At 42.4% G+C, this 27,941-nt stretch overlaps 1 protein-coding gene across 1 annotated transcript in view; it reads left to right on the top strand.

Moving 5' to 3' along the window:
• Positions 1-27,941, top strand: part of LOC147710467 (acid-sensing ion channel 1A-like) — a 191,626-nt gene that overhangs the window by 26,174 nt on the left and 137,511 nt on the right. Inside the window, exons 2-3 of the mRNA XM_086919357.1 lie at positions 14,656-14,867; positions 22,713-22,843. Of these exons, the coding sequence (XP_086775483.1) occupies positions 14,656-14,867; positions 22,713-22,843 (343 nt within the window). The remainder of the gene's footprint in view (positions 1-14,655; positions 14,868-22,712; positions 22,844-27,941) is intronic.

Here is a 27,941-nt window from a genome sequence, read left to right as displayed (position 1 = left end):
TGCTTGAGCTAAGCTCGGGCATACTCCCTCTCCCAAGCCATCCTACCAGGCCCACGCCGTAGTCTCTGCTCTGTGAGCAATATTTCACTCCTCATCAAAGCAGCATTGACAAGCCAGCTGCAGGTAGACAGGCCAAGGCTTATCAGTCTGCAGGGGTTTCAGGCAGGGAAGGGAGAACTTTTTAGGTCGAGCCTAGCAGAGCGCATGCGCTGCTCTGTGAGGCTTCTTGTATTTACTCCATGTGGGTCTGACTCCTCCCACACGGTAAACAGTCATAATATCTATTCCAAAATATAGAATGAACATAATATCGAAGTCAAAATATAGAATGGACAAAATATCGAATGGACACAATATAGTGGTTAAAAATATCGAATTTAAGGTAAGTAATATCGATTTTCAAAATATAGAAGTCAAAATATCGAAGTATACAATATAGGCATTAAATATATCGACTTTTTAATATCAATTTTTTTAAGTGTTTTGTATGTTAGTATATGTGTATAATAATTATTGTAATGTATGTTTAATGTATTTTAAGTAATGAATTTTATGTTATTTAATTTTTGCGTAATTTAATTCTGTAGCGGGTTGTGGGTTTATAGGGGAATAGGGTGGGAAGTAATTTAATTGTAATGAATTAAATATTTTTATTTATTTATTGGTATTAATTTTCAATGTATTGTTATTTTTTAATTGGTAATTAATTTTTATTAATTGCCAATTAATTTGTATTAATTGATTGATTGTTAATTATGTTAATTTTCTAAATATTTTTTTGTAGCGGGTTGTGGGTTTATAGGGAAATAGGGTGGGAAGTAATTTAATTGTAATTAAGTAAATCATTTTTTTCATTTATTGGTATTGATTTTAAATGTATTGTTAATTAATTTTTAATTGGTAATTAATTTCTATTAATTGGCAATTAATTTTTATTAATTGGTAATTATTTTGTATTAATTAAATATTTGATAATTATGATAATTGTAATAATGTATTTTCTGTAGTGGGATGTGGGTTTATAGGGGAATAGGGTGGGAAGTAATGTGTAATTGTAATTAATTATATATTAAAAATACTTTTTGTGTATTGATAATTAATTTACTGTTAATTTTTAATTGGTATTAATTTGTATTATTAATTAGTTTTTGTTATTGAAAATTAATTCCTTGTTGAATATTTATGAATAGGTTATTAATTTGTAATAACTAATATGTAGTTGTATTTCTAATTAATTATTACATAATATTACATTGGTTATTAATTTCAATTAATGTTCTATTGGTATTGATATTTAATTTATTTTTAATAATATATTAAATCATTACTTTCCCTACTGTTAAACTCACTGGAGTGGGAATAGTAATTTTCACCCTCCCGCTATCCAACGCTTTCCCTACTGTTGCACTCTCTGGAGTGGGAATAGTATTTTTTACACCTACGCTATCCAACGCTTTCCCTACTGTTGCACTCTCTGGAGTGGGAATAGTAATTTTTACCCCTACGCTATCCAAAGCTTTCCTTACTGTTGCACTATCTGGAGTGGTAATAGTAATTTTCACACTCCCGCTATCCAACGCTTTCCCTACTGTTGCACTCTCTGGAGTGGGAATAGTATTTTTTACCCCTACGCTATCCAACGCTTTCCCTACTGTTGTACTCTCTGGAGTGGAAATAGTAATTTTTACCCTTCCAATATCCAACGCTTTCCCTACTGTTGCACTCTCTGGAGTGGGAATAGTAATTCTTACCCCTACGCTATCCAACGCTTTCCCTACTGTTGCACGCTCTGGAGTTGGAATAGTAATCTTTACCCTCCGCTATCCAACGCTTTCCCTACTGTTGCGCTCTCTGGAGTGGGAATACTAATTTTTACCCTTATGCTATCCAATGCTTTCCCTACTGTTGCACTCTCTGGAGTGGGAATAGTAATTTTTACCCCTACGCTATCCAACGCTTTCCCTACTGTTGCACTCTCTGGAGTGGTAATAGTATTTTTTACCCCTACACTATCCAACGCTTTCCCTACTTTTGCACTCACTGGAGTGGGAATAGTATTTTTTACCCTCCCGCTATCCATCGCTTTCCCTACTGTTGCACTCTCTGGAGTGGGAATAGTCATTTTTACCCTTACGCTATCCAAAGCTTTCCCTACTGTTGCACTCACTGGAGTGGGAATAGTATTTTTTACCCCTACGCTATCCAACGCTTTCCCTACTGTTGCACTCTCTGGAGTGGGAATAGTAATTTTTACCCCTACGCTATCCAACGCTTTCCCTACTGTTGCACTCTGGAGTGGGAATAGTATTTTTTACCCCTACGCTACCCAATGCTTTCCCTACTGTTGCACTCACTGGAGTGGGAATAGTATTTTTTACCCCTACGCTATCCAACGCTTTCCCTACTGTTGCACTCACTGGAGTGGTAATATTAAATGTTACCCTCCTGCTATCCTACGGTAAAATATTGTACATTTTTTATTAATAACTTAAATTAATTATATCTTAATTTTAAGGTTATTTGAGTATTTTTAAGTATGTTTTAGTTAATTATATTTATTATTTCATTAATTTTAAATTACTTTTAAGACATTTAAAAAAAATCGATATTTTGACTGACTATATTTTTTACAGACTATATTTTGGATTCGATATTTTTGTACTTACCTGTTTGTAGATAGGAATTCGATATTTTTGCATTCTATATTTTGGTGACTATATTTTGGTAAGTCTATATTTTGTCATTCTATATTATGTCAGTGATCCCTCCCACACATAGGATTGGCTTTTGCGTGTGTCTTCTAATAATGAAAGCACGCAAATGGCTAAAGGTGGGTGCATGTCCCACCTCCTTATAATGTATCCTCCCACAGCGTTTTGCTCTCGGGAGCGAGCAACGGTGCGCAGGGTGGCAGCTGCATTCCTCTTCACGGATCTGGTTACAATTTAAACACAACGCGCCGTGCTTTTTTGCAAGTGCTTTTTGTATTTGTTGTGAAAACACACACATACCGAAGATACCATTTCTGCCGGGTCTGTTCGGATTTTCTCCTATGGCCACTAGCAAGCTGTGTTCATCCTTCAACAATTGTGTTTATTTTATGTTTTGTTTTTTTCTCTTCCTATTGACACTTAAGGTTTACAGCGGCACAGGGATGAAGGATTGACAGCGAGTGCTGTATAAAACACACTGTAAATGTGATTAATCTAGACCGGTAGTCCCTCAGCTGAGTCAGGGAATGTTAGAACTGGCCGGTAACTGGCTTTCCAAAGCAACTCAAGCTTGGGAACCCGCTCCCCCTTCCCCCAATAGCCTTATGGTACTGCCAACTCGCCGGCAGCACACTTGTGTGAGTCAAGAGGACGGTTAATTTTACATCATTTGGGCTTTGCCTTCTCTTTAAAGCCCAATTGCTTTGAGTATTTCTGTACACGCTGCACATCAGTAACATCTTTAACATGGAAGTTGATAAGAGCCTGTCAGAAACAGAATCTAATAAACCCATCTGAGCCACCGAGAGGCCCAGCCCCGCAGGTGCGCAGAGTACCCTGGGTCATTACTGTAAACTGTTGTCAGCCAGGAGCTCAGCCGGCTCCAGCACAGCATAAACACTAAGCATGGGCGGAAAATCCGTTTCGCTCGCGGATTTTCGGTAAATTCGCAATCCGCGAGATTCGCGAATCTCCCGCAAAATCCGCAAATCCGCGAGCAGAGGATTTTATGGCTTGCTCGCACTGTTCGCGTGAGTTCGCGGCTTTCCAGTACAACTTCGCGCCCCGCGAATAAGCGCTAAATTGCAGAAATACGATCTTAGCAAAACTGAAACTACTTACCAGGTTCAAAAGTTCAGGCTCATCATTAGTAGCCATTTCCTGTAGTGCTTCCTGAGGGGCCCCTCCAGAGTTCAGTTGCCAGTTGCAACTATTATGTGACCCTGCTCTGAACCTCAGAATAGTTACACATATGCCACAAAGGTCCTGAATTACAGCTAAGGGAGACAAGCAGGAGCCAGGCTGGAAGTTCAAATCCATTAATCAGCCCCTAATTCATTATTGTCAGTTGGGGCAGGGCAGGTGTTGTAACTAATTTTGCAACAATGAAAGCACTTAGCAAGTGCAAAAGATCACTAACCAGGAAGCACTATGGAAGCAGGTGCCAGCTAAAAAAATATTCTGTGACACATTAATCAGCCCCAAATTAATTCAGGTCACTTGAGGCAGGGAAGGTGTGCTTTGCTTTGCCACAATAATGTAAAACTGGACAACCAGAGGGTGCTGTGATGAAACAGAGGGTGGCATGGGTGGGCCAGAGGGTGGCATGAGTAGTCAGAGAGTGGCATTGGTGACAGAGAGTGGCAAACACAAAAAAAAAAAATCCGCAAATTCGCGAGAATTCGCGGATTTTGCGGATTGCGAGTTCGCAAATCCGCAAAATTCGCGAACGCGAGATTCGCAAAATTCGCCCATGCTTAATAAACACAACACTCTTGCCTCTCCTAATTGAGCAGACCCACGTGCTGCAAACAGATGATATTCAGGGCACTTCCTGGCGATTGGCCTGGTGCGGTATTGTGGTCCATGGCTAGAACACAGTGTCTCCTCTGTCTTTGGCCTGCAGTAGTACGTTTTAAAGTTTCCGTTTTCAGCAACAACATGCTTTCACAAAATACCCACTAGTGTGCATTGCAGGACCTTAATAAACAGAAGTTTATGGTGAAAGCAATATGTTAAAACATGCACAGTTCATGGGTGCCGGTAAAGTAAAAGGGTGGTGATTGAAAAAAATGTAACCTACACAATGAAAACACAGTACGTTGCTTCAGCCAAACGTTGTGTACATTGCTATTTGCACCATCTCAGTCCCTCAGCCGTCTAAAGTTGATATATATAAACACCGCACATTGTACTAAAACATTATGGTCTTTGTATCGTTTTAATCCATGCGTACAAGATCTCCAATCATTGGGTACTTCAAACGCTCTCTTTTCTTCTTAGGCACCGGTTGGGTCACATAGCTTAAAAACAAGCCAATAGCTCTGGCTATGCACTTGAAAGGTCCCATAGGCAAGACCTATTGGCTATGCCAATGCTTGTTTAAAAGTTACTTTCACTATGCAATTATTTTAAATACAGCTTCACAAATAAATTTAATTTGAGTAAGTATTAAAACAGCGGTTGATATAGATCTTAAACACAACTAAAACAGACCTTTATAATTGGTCCAAACTTTTTCTAAACTTATTGGGATGGCTTGCCCTTATGAAACTGTTAGTGCTCCCCAGTTTCTTGTATGTATTACAAAATGTCCCGTTTCATATTCCCATCTCCTGGTTCACCTTGGTGGCAGCCCTGAGTCAGTCTTTCCATTAGGGGGAAAGACCTCCTCGTATTTCGCTAGACAAGTGTCGTAGATCTGTCTATGATGGAGGACTAGGGTGGCACATATCAGACTCTTGCTGGGTTACTGGAGGATCAGGTGACTGGGCCTACCAGCTTGAGCTAGATACTTTGGGCCCTGCTATGGTGTTAGGTCTATTATATGGCAGGCCCATTCGGTCGTGCACCCTGGAGATTACAAAGATGGTTCTTTTAGGCTGGCAGGCAGCAAATATGTTCACGGTGGGACATAAAACGGAGGCAACAATCCCCTCTTTGGAATGGCCACTGGCTGCAACCGACTACCCAGATGGAGGGTTTGGGGAAATGGGGCATAATAGGGATCACTACTTTGGGAGACATTTAGAGTGACTCCCACATTAAATCAATCCAAGACCTATAGCTCTAGTTTCGTCTATCACACATGCAATTCCACAAGTACCTGCAGCTCTGACACGCATTGGCTAGCTATGAAACAGAACTCATGCACCTACTAGACTTCAGCCCAATGGAATCCAAACTATTGAAGGGCCGCCTTGGATGAGGCGGAGTCTTCCAGATTTACTGCTCATTAGTATGTAATGCCCCCAAACAATCTGGGAATCTCAGACCTGCGTAGGAAGGTACGGCTGGGTACCCTGGAGGATACAGACTGGAGAGAGGCATGTATGACCCCCAGAGAAATCAAAATGTCTTCCTGGCTGCGTCCGATTCAACCACATTATTTACCCATGACCTACCTCACACTACAAAGCCTTTGACGCGTAGGTATTCTTGCCACACCCACTAGTGCCAGATGCAGGTTCATAGAAGCAGACGTTTTCCACATGGTATGGCAGTGTCCACACATTTCCAAAAACTGTCAGCAGATAGCCATCACCCTTACACAGGTGCTGTAGAGACTAGATGCCTAGACTGGCTTTTCTGGGCCTCATGGAGGACTTGGGAGGCAAATGGGGGACCATGCACTGGTGGGTTTGGCACCAATTGCTGCCAAAAGCAACATAATTCCCAACTGCCTAGCTTGACTGAGTAGAGGGCAGCAATGGATTGGTGTACCAAATAAGAAGAGCTGCTATACGCAGCTAGAGGCTGTTATAAGAAGCATCAAAAGATATGGGTGAGATGGTGAGAATTTTATGGCCAGGGGAAATGTATTCTGCAGTGCTGGGGGCTCTTTGGGAGACAAGTGAATTGGAGGCTGTGGGACGGGTGTGAAGTACTACTCTTTTATGAATGTATATAAGTGAGAAATTGGGTTGTTGGTTGACTGGGGTGTGAGCCCTGGTCAAGCAGCAACCACAATCCTTCTCAGGGAAAGGCACAAGCAAACCTCAAATTAACCTGTGCTTAATCCCCTGTTAGCTTGGCACAAAGCAGTCAGGGTTAAATTAGAGGTAATGTCTAAAGTATTTGTGCAAACGTAAAAACGGTAAAACAGTAGTAACAACAAACAAAAAAATCCCACACTAAGTTTGAAAAATAGAGTATAATGTAATATATAAAACAAGACCAAAATGACAAAAACCCAATCAGTAGAACTGGAGATTTACATGTATGAAAGATTTTAGTAAAATAGTGCCAAAAAGCACAGGGGATATCTGTTCGGCTGGACTGGGTCAAAGTCACACTTTTAGGCAAACCGCGATGAAGTGTAGGTTCGATAAAGTCACCAGGTTGGGCCCGGTGAAGTTTACCTTTTCAAATTCATGCCAAGATTCCCATTCGCATTGAGGAGGGCCATGAGGAGCATGGAGAAAGAAGAAGGAGGCGGTCGGCAAAGTACAAAGAGATGGGTGGCATCGTGGCCTGATGTTGCTGGCGCTTCATGTGGGTTGGCTCTGTGAGTGATTGATGTTGAAGTGGGAAAAGTCAGGCTGACAGAGATTTGCGCTGATCTGCGGTGCGAGCACTGAGGACTTGGTGCAAACAGCCCTGTTTGCGGTTAAGGAGAGCACAAAAGGTGGCTTAGTCCCCTGAGCCACACCAAGGGTCCAGGGCCTGAGATGCACCACTTGGGGGTCAGATACTCGCTGCAGCTGGATCCAGTGGCAGGTGCAGAATGTTTGGGAGCCCTTTATGTCCCTGAGGTTCAGATCAGGAGGCCAGCAGACTAGGCCTAGGAGTCATTTTGGGGTCCTGGGTTCAAGATGAATTTGCAGGTCCAGTTCTTCTTTTCCAGTCAAGAAGGCAGCGGGTTTGCACAGCATGGCAGCAGTTCCTTTTGAGCAGCGTTCCCGCAGAGTGGCAATCCTTTTAGCAGCCCAGCAGTACTTTTTCCTGGCAGAGTATATACAGGTCCAGAAGTGGACAGAAGTGGTGGTGTCTGAGGGCCAATATTTGTGCACAGTTATGCCTTTGAAGTGGGGAGTAGCTTCTAAAGGCACGCCTACAGGGGTGTGCAGCCCTTTGTGTGGAGACAGGAAACAGCCTATTCAAATGTAAGTAGGGCTGGGCCCAGCTCCTCCAACCCATCCTATCAGTGATGGCCCATCCAGTCTCACCTAACCTCCATATTGTGGGTGACAGTCTAGAAGGAATACCCAAAGCCCAACTGCTACACTCAGTCATGTGACCCAGAGACAGCTGCAGGCACCAAATGGCTAAGCAAATAAAATATTAATTTGGTTAAAAAAAGGCATTTCCAGAATTGCAATTTAAAATCAGACTTCACCATAAGTTAGAATTTTATATTGTTGTTCTAGAAATGCAGAACAAAATGGGGCTCCCTGTTGCAATTTGGAAATTACACTCATAAAATGTAATACAATAACTCAAGTGTTACCCTGTGAGAAAGGTAGGCCTTGCAGTAGTAAAAAAATAATGTAAGAGCTTTACACTATCAGGACAGCTAAAACTTACGTGGCCTGCTTTTTACATACATTGCACCCTGTCCACCGGGTTGTCCAAGTCCTACCCCAGGGTAACTTATAAGTATTAACCCTTTCGCTGCGGCAGCTATTCCGCCGCAGCGCTAACAGGGCGGGGCGGCCGCGCGGCGGCCGCGTGCTGGTGACAGAACCGCTCCGTCACCAGCCGCGGTTGAGCTGTGCTCGTGACGGAGCGGTTCCGTCATGGCCCGCCCCGCCCAATAGAACCCGCCGCGCAGGCGTAAAAATCAGCGCCGCGCAGGCGCGGCGGCTGGGCCATGACGGAACCGCTCCGTCATCAGCACAGCCCAACCGTAGCTGATGACGGAGCGGTTCCGTCATCAGCAGGGGAGGGGTTAAAAAAGAAGGTTTGGGCCTGGCAAAACATTTACTTTGCCTGGTCGAAACGGCAGTTTAAAACTGCACACACAGGCTCTGCAATGGCAGACCTGAGACATTTTTAAAGGGCTACTTAAGTGGGTGGCACAACCAGTGCTGCAGGCCCACTAGTAGCATTTAATTTACAGGCCCTGGGAATACGTAGTACCACTTTACTAGGCACTTATAAGTAAATTTTGGGACTGATTACGATGTTGGTGGCACTGCAGAATCAAGACCGATTGACCTCTGGTCGGCGGCCCTGGACGCATTATTACGATGCGACAAAACATGGTGTGGGCGCACACACTCCCATTTCTCCCTGGGAGCTTGTGATTCAGTTAGAAAACGGCCGCAGCACAAATTTCCATAGAGAAATGGGAGTTTGTGTAAATCCCTGCACCCTGCGACAGCCACCTCAAAGTGCCTGCCACACAGTGCAGGGATTTACAGGGGGCAGCATAGGTGCCCCCCAGTCCCACAACCATAGACTACGGTGGCAAAGGGCCCTTGTAGGGGCCCCTAAAGTTGTTTCTCAACAGCCTTTCCATTTCCGAAAGGCCGGAATGGAATGGATGTCTGAAACCGACATCGTAATCCCGATGGCGAAAACACCATCCTAAAGCGAGTACATGGCGGTTTCAACTGATCAACAGGCTCCTTAAGCCTGTCGGAAGTAAGCCTGGGCAGTGAACTCTGCTCCATTCGTGGAGTTTGCAGAGTTTCCCGCACTCAGTGTTACGGGGAGCTCGTGGAGTTCCAAAAAAACTTTGCTTCGCGCAACGGAGTAGAGTTTTTTTTCCTCGCTCGCGTTCACCAACATCAAGGTGGCGAGTGCAAGTGAGGAAAATCAACCTCCCGGGGAGATTTTCCTCGTTCGCGAACTTCAACATCAATTTGGCGAGCACGAGCGTGGAAAATAAACATCCCGGCGAGATTTCTCAACGCAGGGTGGTCAGGTTTCCAATTGTAAGTGGTTGTGTATGCTCGTGACCGCTGGCGATGAGAAACTGCTTGTTCGCGTTGAAAAAGCTGCTGCTCAAGTAAAAATCAATTTGAGCAGTAGAAAAGAGAAAGAAGGACCACTTGCACTATGCAAGGTGCTGTTCGCAATGATTGCACAGTGAGGACAAGCATCCGCTCTGTGCAATCACCGCAAACGGTATTTTTCTATGGAACTCCGGTGCTTGCGGAGCTCTGCGTAGTGCGACTGAGGTTTTAGTGCACTTTGGTAGCTCCGCGTAGTGTAAGTGTGTGAACTCCGCCCAGGGTTAGTCGGAAGCCAGTTGGTCAGAACAGCCGGTTTACACTCCAACCGCCTTCATTGTAATGAGGCGGTCGGACTGTAAACCTTAGCTGTGGGTTGGAGAAAATGTTGTGACCACCATTACAGTACTCAAGGACTCAGTCCCTGTGTCCTGAAGGAAAAAACAAGATTTAAGGGGCAGGGTAGGGACACCCTGGCCTCCTAGCACTGGTGGGAGATACCAAGAGGAATCCCCTTAGCTTACAAATAAAAAATAAATGTTTTTATCTATTTCTGGTACCGCCATACTCTAGCAAAAAAATAAAAAATATAGTTAATGAAAAATAACAACGGCTAAAGTAAACTTATAGACATTTTCTTTAAAAAACAGGTATCTTTACCCCAATCTTCCTCCAATTACATTTGGAACTGGGGTTACCATATCTGAGTGATTGCATTAGAGTGGCCCCACTTTCATTGTGGCTTTTGATCTGGCGGAGGACTACTGTAGATCTGACTCAGTGCATTATTAAGGACTGCTGTACATTGGAACATTATAAGAAGATTGGTTGGTTAAATTATGTGGAGACACAATTGACTGTATTAGGGTTAGGTGAATTGTTTCAGGATCCTGAAAATTGTAAAAAGATTACTAAGACAAGGCTAACTGAGCTATTTTTGCAGAGAGCGAAGGGTGCCGAAGGGAAAAAAATGTACTCAAAGTTCTTCTATTGCCTATGATTTAGTTCCACCTAGAGTGGAGGAAGGTTTTATTACCTTACGTCTATTAATAATCCCCAGCACAGATTTATTCTTTTACGGTTTCAAATGAATCTGATCCCTTTAATGTTAGGGTACCCGGAAAAAATATACCAATTTTCAGACTTGCCACCTTGTCCATGTAATAATTGTTCCTCTCAGTCAGACCTTCATTTAACATTATTCTGCAAGTTTTATATAGCAGAAAGGAAAAAGTTTATTTACCCAATTATGAGGTATCACAAATTTAAACAATGCAGGGTAGCCATGTACTTTTTAAAGACCTTGTGTGACCCGTTTGTATGTTTTTCCCTAGAATTATTTTTATGGTCATGTATTAGAAGAAGGAAGACCGGGGGTAGTAGACTAACAAATAGAAATGAAGATAGACGTGATTCACCTTTATAACACAGGTTTTAATTTCTAGTAAGATATTTTTATTATTCATAGTATTTTAATATTTTTAATTGGGTTTTATAAAATGGGCTATTCTGAATCACAAGTTTGTCAAATCCTGCTTGATTGAATTTGACATTTTTAACTTTGTATATTTGGTCATATTAGGTGTTGTAATATTATAAATGAATTTGTACTTTTATGACTTGTTTAATCACGCTCGAATAAAGTTGTATTTGATTTGATTTGACTCAAGGACTCAGTCCCTGTGTCCTGAAGTTAAAAAAAAAGATTTAAGGGGTAGGGTAGAGACACCCTGGTCTCCTAGCACTCCTGGTGGGAGATACCAAGAGGAATCCCCTTGGCTTAAAAAATAAATGTTTTTATCTATTGCTGGTACCGCTATACTCCAGCAAAAATAATAAAAATATTGTTAATGAAAAATAACACAGGCTAAAGTAACCTTATAGTTAGGTGTAGAAATGAGATAAAAATGTAATTTGAGGTGTCATCAGATATGTCATCAATGATGTCATTTAACATGATGAATGATGTAATATGTCAGATAATAAGCAGTGCATGGTGGGGCACATATTATAGTTAGCTCAGTAAATTATAACTCGTGTATTTTTTGTTTTTTTGTTTTTTAAATGTTAGTTTTTAACTCATTTCAACACCTAACTATAACGTCACAATAATACTTTGTTTTGTCCATGATTTTCTAGGTTTAAAATGTAAACTAAGGGGCTCATTCGGATGACGGCGGATCCTGTCGTGTGTAGGGACCGCCCGCCATAAGGGCGGGGGTCCCGTTTGGGGTATTAGGATGCACCCGCCACGGATTGTTGTCACTACAACGCATGCTTTCACATCGCATGCCTTTACAACGCAGTTTTTACCACGCAGTCCATTACAACGCATAATGCTTTTAGGCGCTGGATAGTGAATTATTTAATTTACTATTCCAACTCCAGTCCCCGTGGATAGCAGGGAAGGTGTTGGATAGTAAATTAAATATATTCCCTATCCTAGAGCGCCCCCCAGCGCAATGCGTTGTAATGGTATGCGTTGTAATGGTTGCGATGTAATGGTAGTGCGTTGTAAAAAATGCGTTGTAAGTGATGTTCCCCACCCGCCACAGTAGCTGGTGCATCCTGTATCTTTAGCATTGCGGCGGGCGGTACTTTCAGCACCGCCCGCCGCAATGCTAAAGATACATGTTGTGCATTACAAAGCACAACGTGACAGGCACCGCACGGTGCCTGCCACGTTGTACTTTGCAATGCTGGGAAGTACCATAGGTACCCCCCATGTGCACCCCCCACACCCCTCTGAGTCCCCGGGAGCCCGCAACGGGCTTCTGCAGGGTGTCTCCGCATGCCTTTCCGTGGTGGCATTGCTGCCACGGAAAGGCATTGGAAAATGCCCATGCTAATATGGCTGGCGGTGTCTGATAGACACCGCCACCATTTTAAACCTTTTCCACCCCGGCCGCCAGCGGTGGCTACCGCCAACCTGGCGGGGGGGATCCGCCCGCCATCCTAATGGGCCCCTAAGTTTCTATTACCATACCTAAGTATAACGTCACTTTAACCATCGTTTTCAGTGAAAATGAGTGTGTGCACGCACGTGTGTTTGTGGTGCGTATAGGTGTAAGTGTGTGTGTGCGTTGTTTTGTATTTTGTTAAACGCGACACATGTTCAAGGCAGCAAAGAACACCAGGATCAATGTGCGATAGGCTTGTTTATAATGCCATAGTGCATTCTAAGAAGCACTACACAGGCTGATACACAGAGATGAATAATTATGTTAGCTTGCAACTGAGAGCATGCATGGACTCTCCACTAAAACATTCTCTGACCTCTAACAAGGCCCTGTTGCAGAAAGGTTGAGTCTAAAGGGGGTGGTAGTAATTAGGGAAGTAATACTCTGATGCTGAAAATAAACTAATCTACTTTAGGCCATAGCCTTTTGGTATAAGGGCCAAAATACCACAAATTATGAAGTGGCCATGGGGAACTGAGATAAACCACAATGTTCCAAGAGAGAATGGCTAGTAATTTCCAAACACTGGATGAAGCTTAAATAGATGATTGATAGGACAGATAAATAAAACTCATAGCTGGCTCTAATCATGTCTAATGCACTTTCAGATTTGTAAACCTAAAAGAATAGGTTGAAATTAGGGTGCAGAATTGGTTGGGGCTACAGTCATTGACAACACATATGATCTCTTCATGCATAGACCTTGTTGTCTTAAACCATTATTTCCTTCTAATGGTCGCAGGTGTTTATTATTGCTAGAAATTATTGTTCTATAAATGTATGATTATTATTTGATTTATATGGAGCAATGTGCAAATATCTTGAAAACAAAAGTCATAAATACAGTCTATTAAAAAAGGCAACAATTAACAGATGTTAAACAAAAGAGTCATGAGAAAAGACCTGCGCGAGAGAGGATGTGATGAATGTATGGAAGTTTATCCAAAAGGCACGTTAGAGCAAAATCAGTATCAGAATTTAAGAAAAAATCCTGTTGCAGACAAGGGGATTCAAGTCGTGAAAGATCAAAAACAAGGCTGCTCAATGGGGAAACATGTGGAGTATGGCATGTGGCCCAAAGGCCTGCCACATCAGTGGAGGCTCCTGCACTCTGCCTACCATGCATCCTTTGGGGCAGCAGGTACTATAGGCTGGAGCGAATGTTGAGCGGGTGACTGATTTTCCCCCCACTCTTTTTTTTGTTTTGTTTACACAAATAAAGTCTCCAAACATGAGTTTGTTTGTATAAACCCAAAAAATGAATTTGCCATGAGGCACAGAGAATTTTCTCTTTGCGCCATTAGGCCTGATGTGAGTTTCCCGTCTCTCACAGTGCTGTCAGGAATGGGCCCCAGTGATGGTCCCCCTGTTTAAATTAGTGGAGGGTAAATGCCACTGTGGTCTGTTGCCCCAATGCAGACAGGCCATCAGCTCAAGGGTTTCCAATGAAGGAGCCAGTTGAGGTCCTCCCCAATCAAAAACCCTACAATTCCCCAACCTTAAATGAGGCAAGGAGCTTTCGAGTTTGGCGGGCAGGAGGGCCAGACATGTATGGTGTTCCCATTACACTAAACTAAATAAACCCTAACTTACTTATTGTGTCTTGTGTACCAGTTGGAAATCAGTGTTGTGTGGAATTTTGCGCAGATGATAATTATCTCACACAATAATTAATCAACAACCATAACACATTTTATCAGGAAAAACTTGGCAAAATTTGCCGGGAAAAAATAGGGAGATAAATGAGAAAATCGGTAGAGAAAATACTGGTAGTGCGTGTAATGCCTCATTCCAACAAGTGGATTATGTGGTACTTGTTACACTCATTAAATACCACACCCGGGTATAGACTTCCTATACCGGGTGCTATATGAAGCCCTGCTTAGAGTGTTAGTGTAGTAGGAAATGTGGAAGACGAGGTAGTTCTGACGGTACTCCCATCAGTATTTGTCTCTCTGCAGTTGCAACAAAAGAAGGCCACAAAGGAGCTAATGTGGGAGGAGATGGTATTGTGCAGTGCATCAGTGACATTTTATTCCCCAAGTTTTCTAGCTCTTAAACTGTCTGCAATTCCTTATGCCCCAGGATTCAGGCCTCGAGCTAACTCACCGGCGCAATCGTTCCCAAAACTCAAACTCAACAGACGAAGTGGACGACCACATCCAGTATGCAAGCGCGTTCAACAAGTTTGCCTCTGAATTCAACCAACTTTCAGATGAGCAGAAAATTGAAATGGGACATCACCTGGAGGACATGTTGATCTTCTGCAACTTCCATGGGCAGGAGTGCAACTCAAGGTGAGGGAGTGAACCCTGTATTTTCTTCACCTAATGTAAAACACTGTCCAAGGGCAAGACTCAAAGATAATACCAGTCTTAAGATGTTGGTACAGGTAGTTGGGGAGGAGTGAGGAAAGGAGGTGAGGGACAACAGGAGTAATACCTCAAACTAATACAATTTTGTCAGATGCATATTAAAAGTCTTCCAATGAGGAACTGCTTTCAAAATTATTTCCAAAATTAATTTTTGCGCTGTTTTGTTTTTAAAGCTCTTATGAGTCCTTCGATCTGCCTTTATTCTTTTGACCTTATTCAATGTCATAGAATCTGCTGTAGGGCCCCCAAAATAGCAGGCCGATGAAGATATGTTACGTTAAAATACGAAACAAAATTATATTTAAACATATATTGGATTGAGTGTACTTTTCCATTAGCGCATTTTATAAACTTTGTATTGCGTAGTTTAAAGTATCAAAATTAAAAACATAGCATAGGTTAGTTGTTGTTCTATAATGCAGTAACATCCTACTCTTACCATAATCTCAATCACAGTCGTATGAGTGGAAATTCTGAATGCTTGTTGTTATTCAATAGTCCATTTGCATATATATCTATCATATCTATCTATTTAAATATATATCTATCTCTATCTATATGTATATATATATATTTATATTCCAGACGCTCCGTATTTCTCACAACAGAGACGGCACTCCACGTAGTGCGGTTTGAAGATATTTATTTTCAATTAATCCATTAGAAGACACAAGCGTCTACGAGTTTCGGCTCCCATTGAGCCTTGTTCAAGACTACGAACTAATGCATCTACAGTCCTTGAGAGCATGGAGTGCTAAACAGAGAATGTGGACTAAAAGCTCCACGACATCACACACAATACATGGTGGCCATCTTATAACATGTGTACAGTGATTCACAACGTAAGCAATTTCCATGATTTGTCAAGAAAAAGCAATGTCTTAACACAACCAGTGTCCTGTTTCATAACATTCCATAGTTGAAAATGAATGAAAAAATATTAAATCAAAATGATACAATAGAACGAATCTCATCTCAAAATATATGTCACTTTGAGCAGCAAATATCTTTCTTTGCGAAAATTGCCAATTTTAATATTGATAGTCTTTAAGCCCCATTGGGCAGTCGTTGCATATGATTTATTTATTTATTATTAGTCCACTAATATAATATATTAATAAAGAGAAGACAACCTGTGTAAATATCTCCAAACTGCACTACGCGGAGTGCCGTCTCCTTTGTGAGAAATACGGAGCGTCTGGAATATAAATCACCGGGGCACAGGCTATCAACGTGCACCAGTGTCACCTTGGCCGCATGCCGCACCCTCACTGCTTGAGTCTTATATATATATATATATATATATATATATATATATATATATATATATAATGTGATCAAGGCTCGGACGAGCCAACGTTATGGCAGCAAAACAATAAAGAAAGCTCTACTGATACCTTTGTGGTCTGTGTCCATGTTTGGAGGAAATCCGGTAATGCGTGGAAGTTGTTCATATATTACCTACTGGCAGTCGCCAGTAGGTAGTTATAGTTAGGACCTAGTTTCCATAGGAAATCCGCAACATTCTATTGGGAATAACTTCTCAAAGAAGATGGCCCGCTCCGCTCGCTCCTTCCCTGAAAGTCTCGGGAAGATTCGTTAAGCGGGGGCCGAGAAAAAAGGGGGTCCCAAAATGTGTTTTCCCCATGTTAATTTCCAGGTATACAGATCACGCTTTTGGTTAAATGGTGTAATCCCTCCAGTAGTTGTTGAGAAAATCGAATTTGAAAAAATGTATATATCTATAAGCGCGCACCGTACGCGTACCGTACGCTACCGTGCGCGGACCTTTGCGTGCGTGAGCTACATTCTGATTGGCTGCCAATGTCTGTCAACATTCCAAAACAGAAATTGTTGGCAGCCATCTCACAGGAAAGCAGAAGAACAAACGTGTAGAACTCACAAAGGGGGCAGGGTAGAATCACCCTAGGCCCAAATTTAAAAAAATCGCTAAGTACGCGCAACCCGCGATTTTTTGAAAAATGTGGGACTCCCTGAGCAGGCTTAGGGGGTCAGGGTGATTCTACCCTGCCCCCTTTGCCTGTTTTCCACCTTTCTACCTTTTCCACCTTTGTTTCACTGCTTTCTTGTGCTTTGGTTCTACTGAGGCACAAGATGGCACAAGATGGCGGCCAACACTTCCTGGTTTGGAGTGTTGACAGCCAGTGGCAGCCAATCAGCATGCCTTCCTGAGTAAGCTGCATGCTCATTGGCTGTCAACCCTTCTAACCAGGAAGTGTTGCCATCCATCTTGTGCCAATGTTGACAGACAGTGGCAGCCAATCAGCATGCCTTCCCGAGAAAGCTGCATGCTCATTGGCTGTCAACACTTCTAACCAGGAAGTGTTGGCATCCATATTGTGCTCGGTAGATCGAGGCACAAGAAAGCAGAAAAACAAACGTGAAGAACACAAAAAAGGGGCAGGGTAGACACACCCTGACCCCCTAGGCCTGCCCAGGTGTTCCCACAAGGACAAAAAAGGCCCAAATTTTTCTTTTTAAAAAACCTGGTCTTTTTTTTTTAAAATTACCCCCCGGGGGGACCAAATCGCGGGGGCATAGTGATAAAAAAGTGTGGGGGTCCCCAATCCCCCCCACACTGCCCCGGGGACCTCCGCCCCCGGGGCAAAGCAAAGCAGCCCCTTGGTGCATACTGGAGGCTCCTGGTTGGTTAGTTGGCCCCCAGGGACCCCCAGTATGCAAGGGGAATTAGTTCCGCCTCTGCAAACACGCCAGGGGGCTGCGTTGCAGAGAGGTGTACAAACATTTTTTATCAATTTATAGTAAAAATATGTAATGTAATTTAAAAAATAATATATCTAAAAATAAAACATTTGTAATAATGTAGTAAATCAGTATAAAAAATATAACAATTATTACATTTAAAAATTATCATTTACAAAACCATTGAAATTCACTGAAAAAACCATAGGTTTCAGCCACGTTATAGTTAGGAATTACCATTTAAAAAACCTTTGAAATTCACTTAAAAAATCATAGGTTTCAGCCGCGTTACAGTTAGGAATTAGCATTTAAAAAACCTTGTAAATTCACTGAAAAAACCATAGGTTTCACACACGTTATAGTTAGGAATTAGCATTTTAAAAACCTTTGAAATTCACTGAAAAAAACATAGGTTTCACACTAGTTATAGTTAGCTGGTCATTTTACTCATACAAAACCTATGAAATTCCCCTGTTATAGTTCAGCTAACTATAACTCGCGCGCCCGCAATGCACTGCTGAGGACGTCACATATTACATCACTCATGACATGGTCAGTGACATCACTCATGACATCACTCATGACATCTCAAATGACATCCCTGATGACATCACTGATGACATCATCCTTGTGGCAGACCTCCTCTCCTTTGATACACACGATCAAAAATAGAAAGTAACATTTTCAAAAAATGGAGATACCAATTCCAGTTAGAACAACCTATTCAGTAATTCAAAAATCTACATACATATCCAGTCATTCACTAACAGTTCTATATAGGCACTCATACATGTACTCACTCATCATATGTACTCATATACCTATATTATTACACACCGACACTCATCTATAGAGTTACTCACAAATGCAAATAAACTATCAAACATCCATTTACTTGCATATACAGCTATACACCCACCACTACACTAATTTCTACAGAATCGTACACATACTTACTCTCTAAAACAATCACTTATAGAAACACACTTATTTATACAGGAACTCTTACAATCTCTCGCTCTCAAATATACTCATTTATATACATCAATACTCACCTATACTAGTTTAAAACAAATGTAGTTACTCATAAAGATACTTTTGAGACAGTCATTCACTCACTAACACACTCACTAACACACCCATACACACACTCCTCCATCTATACAGTCCTGCACACATGCTGTCTTCAAAACACATACAAACAGTGAGTCAGTCATTCATGCATCTGTGCGCTAAGTAATACTCCCCACTGAACCATACAGACACTCATTCTGATACTTAAAAAACAACTAATAACCCATATGCACACTCATGTAGCTACTCACCACCCCATGCAGCCACTTATATACAAAGTGAGACACTGATACAGATATTTAAATATTTAAAGATTATTGCTAATACACCTATTCACTAAGATATACTTAATACGTCAGTTATACAATCAATTTTACAAACAAAAACATCCATTTAGAGACTCATTTACCCATTCAATCTTCCATCGACCTTTAGATATACATTTATAAAAAATATGTATTTATTTTTCAGAAAGAGACACATTCACTGGATGATGTCATCAGTGATGTCATCAGGGATGTCATTTGAGATGTCATCAGTGATGTCATGAGTGATGTCACTGACCATGTCATGAGTAATGTAATATGTGACGTCATCAGCAGTGCATTGCGGGCGCGTGAGTTATAGTTAGCTGAAATAACTATAACAGGGGAATTTCATAGGTTTTGTATGAGTAAAATGACCAGCTAACTATAACTGGTATGAAACCTAAGTTTTTTTCAGTGAATCTCAAAGGTTTTTAAAATGCTAATTCCTAACTATAACGTGTGTGAAACCAATGGTTTTTTCAGTGAATATATATATATATATATATATATATATATATATATATAGAGAGAGAGAGAGAGAGAGAGAGAGAGAGAGAGAGAGAGAGAGAGAGAGAAAGAGAGACAGAGAGCTATAGCTATACAGAATGACTACTTAGGGAGAACAAGTGCGCTCTTTTAGACTACAACATTAAACAGCAGTTTACTGTCTTTATCCTTGGTTAAAAATTGTGCTAACAACGTGGTCAGCATTTGAATCTCCATCCTGATGATTCTGACATTATCCCAACTTAACAGCAACTGTATTTAACATTGTCAGGTCATGTTAGTCGGATGTCAGTTTTAGGAAGATGAGAAACCCCATTCTTATCTTTTTTCATTCCCAATTGTCATGCTCCCTTACCATACTTCCCTTCTTCTCTTCTTTCCTTGTCCCCATTGTGCCTTACTAATGTCACTCTCTCATGCTTTTTCTTCCATCCTTCATTCTCTACCCTCTTCCTGAATCCTACTTGATAGTTTTTTGGGAAACCACTTCCCCCTTAATTCGTTCACTCTCCCTTCTCCTCTCCTGTTCGTGTTAGCTTTTCCTCCTCCTCTTCTTGTACACCATATATTCTTTCCAAACCGTCCATGTTCTTCCTTCCTACTTCCTAGTTCATGTCCAAGCCCTAATAGACACAGAAAACAGACTGCAGTGAACTGTATGTTTTTTTTTCTTAATACTCTCCACAATTCCTCACACTGTGTTCTATTTTTCAATCAAATATATTTTAGATAGTAGATGTTTTAGAAATGATAGGGGCTTTTTTTATTCTTTATCACACTGGGTGCACTATTTGATCCCTGTTCCAAGTGGTGAAATTAGTATTTTTTTTATTTCACTATTCATCAACTTAACCTTTAATCAAATTAAACTCAGTAAGTAGTCATTCGTTATTTTTTTTTTAAATAATGAAATGTCCTTGTTAATAACAACAACAAACAGCATATTTGACTTCCTGGTCAAAATACATAATATGTATTTATCTCCTTTTGGAGAAAAATTGTTAGTGCTAAAACGTTTTCACCAATCGCGGATGCAAAACAACTGAAGAGCTGCTTTTTGGCCAATTAATGAGTATGAGAGTGCGCTTTGGCACAGAATGTATTATTTTCAATCCAAAGTGCAATTATTTTTATTAATTTATGTTAACAAAAGTCATTTAAAAAAAATAGACCACAGCCTTTTTGTTTTTCAAAAAATGAACCTGATTTTGTAAAGTTAGAACAAGTTATTTTTATTACCAGACTTTGGGCCTTATCTAGAGCTTGAAGACAAACGTGGTGGATAGCCCATCCATCATAATATAAGCGCAATATAGCCTTTAACATGTGTAATGGGGTGGATGGGATCTTATGCACCAAACTCTAAAGCCAGTGGAATGGAGTATTCTGTATAATCAGGCAGCGGAAAATGGCTACTAACCCCTTGCTGTCTGTCCAACTATGTACTCCTAGTAGAACTGCTAATTGCCTAGTTAGAGAGGTTTTCTAAAGGCGTCCGGTTGGCAATATGGGTTTTGGACACTGGATTATTCATGTCTTCCAGATAAAAAACAGATAAAAAACAGAAAAGAATATATCAGCTAAGGCCAAAATCGGCCGAAACCAATTAATAACAATAGACCCCAGAATGCATCTGGAATCAACTAGTACTTCCTTCTAGAAAATATTTAAATGTCCAAAACCACATGCAATGGAGCTTAGGACATCTAATGCAAAAAAGAACAAAGTGTTTAAGGGAAAACTTGATTAAATCTCAGCTACTGGTGATTGCCTACAGCCGCATTCCAGACTATCCTTTATCACACACTATGCCAACCTATACAGAGACCGGCCCTATGCAAATCAGTCTTAGTCCTGCTCCAATAGGAACAGTTCAGCCTCTCCTGCAGCCTGATCTCTACTGGCAGGAACTCAAACAACCCCAGTCTCAAACAAGGAAGGGGTATGCGCCCCTGGGTAATTACCAGTGGCTGAGATTAATTCAGTTGTCAACCCATCACCTTTTCGCTTTCTTCACATCTATGGACTATCACATACTCGTCAAAACAGTACCCATATTTTGTGGAGGTATGATCTCACTATTTATGTACTCAATAAAATGTACTGAAGTATAGGACTTATTTAGAGCTTGGCTAAAAACGTGGTCAATTTCCTGTCCACCGTATCACGAAGTGCCAAAAACTAAAATATTCTTGTAATACAGCAGATAGGACATTCACCACTTTTGCGCTAGAGCAACCCATTAGCCAAACACTAAATAAGGCTACAAGTTTCTATAGTGGGTGGTGGGAGGATTTAAATAGATTACAGAAAATAACAAATATTTCTTGCACAACCTATTTTTAGTACCTGATTGTGCATGGGTATGTTTGATACCCATCACACCACCTGCACTAATTGATGGACAAATAATTCTGAAATATTCGGACATTATTCTGCCAGCAACAAACCCCATTCCAGTAAAAGCAAAACACTCCCATAATAATTCAAGATCTTTTTTCGCTAGTATCACCCATTTACTTATAATCTGTTCGATTTATGAGCCAACGTGTGAAGAAAGTTGTACTAGTCTAATAGACTTAACAGAGCTTTGAAATTGTATTTTAGTTGATGCTCCTCACTTTCCTCAAAGGTCTAAGTAGGCGGGATCAATTGGGAACAATGTTCCCAAGACCTCTTAGCACTCCCTAATCCCCACTTCACCAACCATGACTCTATTCCTTCTGTATGTTCACAGACATCTGCAGTTATTTTATAACCAACTGAGCTTTCATAACGTAAAAATGCACATTTCCCACCAATTAGTTGTACTTGCTTTATTTTTCATTTCATGTGTGTGTTATGTTTTGTGTCATTACCTGAAGGTAAATGTAACACTAAATAGTTAAACAATAGTTTCTTACTTGCCACATCTTTGACCACACCCACACACTCGCTGACCCCACCCTCAAAGCACAGATCGCCATTTCCTCACTTTTTTTATGCACTTCAACTGCTGTTTTCCTCGGTTGTACCATGCAGGTAGGCATTTTGGGGGAAAAACCTTAAATCATGGAGCAGGACCTATTCCCTGAGATGCTGTACATCATGCCTAAATATGGCTCCCACCACCTACTCTCACTTGGAGGACTCTCCTTTTTTCATTCCTTTTCAGCTTCTTTTCAGGATTCATCAATTATAAGTTCGGCAACTGCTTCACCTTTAACTCCCAGAAGGCAACAGACCTGCGTGGGAATCCCATCAATTCGGAGGCGCTGAATATCACCAAGGCGGGCTTCATGTACGGTATGTCCCTTGCCGCGTAAGCCGCAGCCAATAGGTGCAGCAGAAAGGAAAGGTTAAAGGGTGGCCCTGGACCAATGGTCATACTGGCCTGTATGAAACTCTTCGTATTATAGGCCTTTAAAGGAGCATTACAAGTACAGCCTAATGTTCCTCAGCCTAAAATCTGCTATAATGGCTTTCATTACACATGGCCAGTTCATTCCAATATGTGCAATGCCTGCGGTTATCAGACATATCACAATTATGAGTGTTGTGATAAATATCAGCATGTCAAAACTACCCATATTTATTGGAAGAAAAATGGTTGGCATTTATGGGAGCATGTAGGTTTTGGTGCGTAAAGCATCCAAGACACAAATCATTCCCCAAAACCTCATAATAAGGCGGTATTTATCACACCTACTAAATTCTGACTTGACAGTGTTGAATTTTATCAAGAGTGATAAATATCACACCAATTGCTGGTCCTGGCAGCTCGTAATGAGTGTTTAGTGGAATTATGAGTTGGGTGACAATTGTCACATTGTTGCAGTTTCCTCTGATAGATTCTGGTAGGTCAAACCTGCCAAAATGTGTGTCGGGGAACAGGCCTATAAAAAAGACAAAACATCAGTGGCGGCCGCTTTGAAAAAGTAGTGGTAGGATGGGCGAATTCGATAAAAAATGTTTATTAAAAAGTTCACTTATCTGAAGGGCCACCGCCTCGCCTCTGTCCTATTCTCTTCACCCAGCATCATGGAAGCACTCAGGCTCCCAGACTTCCTTAGTCAATCACAACTCTGCTGTAACTAGCATGACAGCAGCATCATGATTGGTCTGAGCGTCCTGGTTCAGTGCTCGAACATGGAGTGGGACCCTGCGCATGTTCTCCACTAGGCCTTGCAATAAAGCAGGGTAGAGAACATGGTAATTGCTGCATGACGGTTTGGCTGGTACAAGACTGCCGGAAAACCGTCATGCGCACTTAAGTGCATATTATACCACTCCTCTTCCCTCTCTGTGACACAGCCCTGCCCCAGCCTGCCCTAACCTGGCTCGGGCTCCCCCACAATCAAAAAGATTCGAAGCAGGGGATGGGGACTGAGAGCATATGAAAAATCAGCCCTGAAGAAGCATAAATGGTGAGTAAGTATGAGTCATTTTGAACACTCACCAATAGATAGCTCCTTCAGGCTGTGCAAGGTAGCATTTGGTGTAAAGATGGGATGTGTATTGTGATGTGTGCCTTTCCCTTCGATAAATCAATCAATCAATCAATCATTTGTAAAGCGCACTACTTACCCGTGAGGGTCTCAAGGCGCTGGGGGGTGGGGATGCTGCTACTGCTCGAAAAGCCAGGTCTTGAGGAGTCTTATGAAGGTCAGCAGGTCTTAGGTCTGCCCTAGGTGGAGGGGGAGGGGAGGAAGGAGACATATGCAATACATCGTACACCTTAACAATAACTTTCAATGTACTTGGTGGCGTTTGCATGTTCTCCTGGGACCTGTTGCAGCTACTGAAGTAAAGTGTTGAGTTTGACAAATTTAAATAGCTCTTCTGAGGTGTCCTGTTTACATCTGAGGTACTTCTTATTTCCTTGCTTTTTGTCTGCATCCGGTGAAGTGAAAGTTTGGTGAAAGTTTTCCAGTTCTCCTGACTTGCGGTATGTGAACCGCTGCAGCGGGCTCTCTCCTGTCAGCGTGTGACGTCAGTGGACTGCAACAGTTCATACACAGAGGCTATTTATTAGATACAGATAAGCAAAGAGAATAAAAGGGAGAGCTGAGACAGAGATCTAGCTTGCTTCTTTGAGTCAAGGGATAAGATCTGTGTTTTCCTTATCACACATTTTATATTGAAGCACAGGATGTTTATCTGAATTTCTCTGACTTATCAGCATCAGACAAGGCTTTGTGCTGTGCACTGCCTCAGGGTGAAAAGCAATTTTATTTTTTTAAAGCTTTCTGCTCAGGTAGACCTGCTTTCTTTTGCACTATTGTACAATTTCAGTTGGTCTGTATGCAGTAGTGAGTTGTAAAATGATCCCAGACCTGGAAGGGTTGAAAAGTACTGGTCGAACTGTGTAAGGGTGCCTAGCACTGCGTATGTTGATGTGTATTTGTAAAGCAGTATATTCTGTAATGGCGAAGCATTGTGGAGATCCCTGTTCCTTGATGGGTTCAAGCGCATTGGCTTAGAGGTCTGGTTGGCCTAACCCTTGATAGATTAGTTGAAGTGAAATGAGAGGTTCCATCCTTAAGAGTTATGAGGTTCACTGAGAGAGCAAGGTGGAGATCCCAACTCCCACGCCTAAGTGTGTTACAGTGCATTCACTGAGTAGTATGATGTCCCAGAACCGGAAGTGCAAACATACTTTAGTGGAGAAGTAGGATGGTCTCTGTTCTAAAGTGGATAAGGTGCATTTGTGGAGCTGTGTACTTATCCCTACGATTAATGGATTGAGATCCATTTGCAGAGCAATAAAGTGCTGTCATCGCCAGATGGTTTCAAGGGCCTTGGTCAGATAGTGGGTGGTTCCAGCACTGGATGGAGGAAGGTCCTCTATCTATGAGAGCAGTGTGCAGTCCCCCGAATTGGGAGAGTTAACATGCACCAGTAAGGCAGTAGTATAGTGTCGTCCCGGATGTTTGATGGTGCTCTGTCAAACCAGTGCTGTGAAAGGATGGGTTCAGGTTCACTTACTGCCATAACAGATCACAGGTTCGTCCTAGCCTCTAGTGCCTTGGCATCTACTTTTAAAATAGTGAAATGATCAGTGCTTGGGTTTGTTTGTAGGATCAACCCACAGAACACTGGCCTAGTTCACATATTGGACAGATATGATAGTCATTACTGGGTTACTTAATGGGGGACACACATCATGCATTTTAAAACATTTAATGGGATTACGGCATCTGCTTCAGAGTACCCAACATGTTCTACCCAGCATTAGCAGTGAAATTCCTATGGGGATTAGCGCACTTGCTTGTGAGATCTGTGTGCACTCTAGTCACACCTTCGACTTGTCAAAAAATAGCAAAGAGAGATAATGTGCCCGCTACAAAGCACTGGCATGGTGTAACTGTTGAAAATATTAAACACTGCAAAATACAGGTCGTTCTCACATTTGCACCTGAACGCTCAACTCTTTCAGGTTTTTAATGAATTCAAGACTACACCATCAGGATTGGTTTATAAACCTTATTGCTTATTCACCAAACTCTTTCTTAAAAACAGCTTTAAAAAGGCACCATTTGCCCCTCCTTTTTTCAAAATTTTCTTATGGGCAGAACCACATTGAACCCTCCTTTTATTAGTGTTGCACGTTCACTTCACTCGCTCTTTAAGTCAACCTCGTCTGCCCAAACTCTTTACTTCCTGTTTTTCTGCTGCACCGAGGGTGAGTGGAGGCACAACATGGAGTTCCCCTCAGTGGGCAGCCACAGCGATGGCCACAATGTTTGAACCCGCCTCAGTAAGCTTCCTCTTCCTTTTCAGGAACATCGGCTCGTCTTGTGAGCGTAAGTCTTGGCTGATGTACCGAAGAAAGGGACTTTTGCAAGGATTTGGGAGGAGAGAGAGAGAGGTTCTTACCCCCCGTTCATAATGCTGTGCAATGTATTTTTGCACAGTGGAACATTCGGTCTACATCATGTACATGCAGTATTGTTGTCTATTCACAGAAACTATGGGGCTGATAATGATGGCGGGCGGACGTAAGTCTGCCCACCACCCTATCGGAAATCGGGACTGCCTGACAGACTGTCAGCCGTCCCGACACAGGCATTATGATGCGACCGCCACCACAGCGCGTCGCAATGCCTATCTTTTGTATTGCGGCGGGTGCCGCTGGCTGCAGCCAACACCGCAATATCAAAAGGGGTCACTAAACATATCCCTGCACTACATGCCAGGCACCATGCAGTGCCTGTCACATGGTGCAGGGACATGTATGGGGCACCATAGGTGCCCCCCAGTGCCCACACTGGAGGTCCAAGAGGGATGGGGGTCCCGCTACGGGCCCCCAATGTCCCTTTCCACCAGCCTTTCCATGGTGGGTGAACCACCATGAAAAGGCTGGCGGGGAGGGACATCGTAATCCCTACGGCGGTGCCTGGTAGGCACCACCACCATTGCAGGGACTGCGAGGCCCTGCGCTGCCTTGGCGAGCTCAAGGAGCCTGTCGGATGCACGGCATTCGGTGTTTCCGACCGCCATCACACCGCTGGCCACCCTAATGAGGTCTCAGCAGCTGCCTGCAGCCTCACAGATGTATCCAGGTCCGGTGTCACAGAGGCTGTATCTATCTGGTCTGGTGTTCGCAGCCTGGAGCCATTGACAAACGAAGTAAGTGGTCACACTCATAGGAAGTTAACACTGTCCTAGTAAGCTTACAGCATAGTCCAACAGCAAACAAAGAATGGCCTGGGATGATATCCCCTCCAGCCTCTTTTAATGGGGGGTGTAACATCTCTGTGAAACACCAGGGTCATGCTATATAATTGGGGATGTTATCTGGTCCACCTCCGGGCTGGAGTAAGTTGGTTTAGGCCCAGGAGTCATGTGACCAGGACAAAATGGTGCTGAGACTTCGACCCAAAGTGTTGATGTTACCACAATCCAGTAATTGGCCATGGGGTTTGGGTGAATCCCCTTCACTGCTCTCCCATCTTCACACACCAGGCATGCCACCTCATTCCGCCTGTATGGCTCACTCCTCTCTGACAGAACCAGCTGGTGGCGCCAATGCATCTGCAGTTCCAAATCGACCTGCACAGCGGTGGGAAGGTGCCAGAGGTGGTACGGCAGCTCCTTTACTGGAGACTCAGCGTTGGAAGGTCAGCGCGGCCCACCAGCCCCATCTGGAATGATGCAAGAAGCCCTCACCAGCCATGTGAGTTGGTGAGCCTGCACTGGTGACGCGGCAACAAGGGGCTTTTCACAGGTCCTGGGGGAGTCCTTGTCTGTTTGTGCACATCCAGCTGGCCGGGGGAAGGGTGCGGTGTTGCCCTGGCCGACTTTTGTTGGGGATAGCACGGGACTCAGCCCCATGGGACTCGCCTTCACTGACAGCTCTGTAGCTTTCACTGTATCAAAATAGGTGAGAGTGTTGTCTGGT

This window comes from Lissotriton vulgaris, chromosome 5 (assembly GCF_964263255.1).
Source record: "Lissotriton vulgaris chromosome 5, aLisVul1.2, whole genome shotgun sequence".
Taxonomy (NCBI): domain Eukaryota; kingdom Metazoa; phylum Chordata; class Amphibia; order Caudata; family Salamandridae; genus Lissotriton; species Lissotriton vulgaris.
Note: the sequence above shows the minus strand (reverse complement) of the source record. Positions and strands in the feature narration are given on the sequence as shown.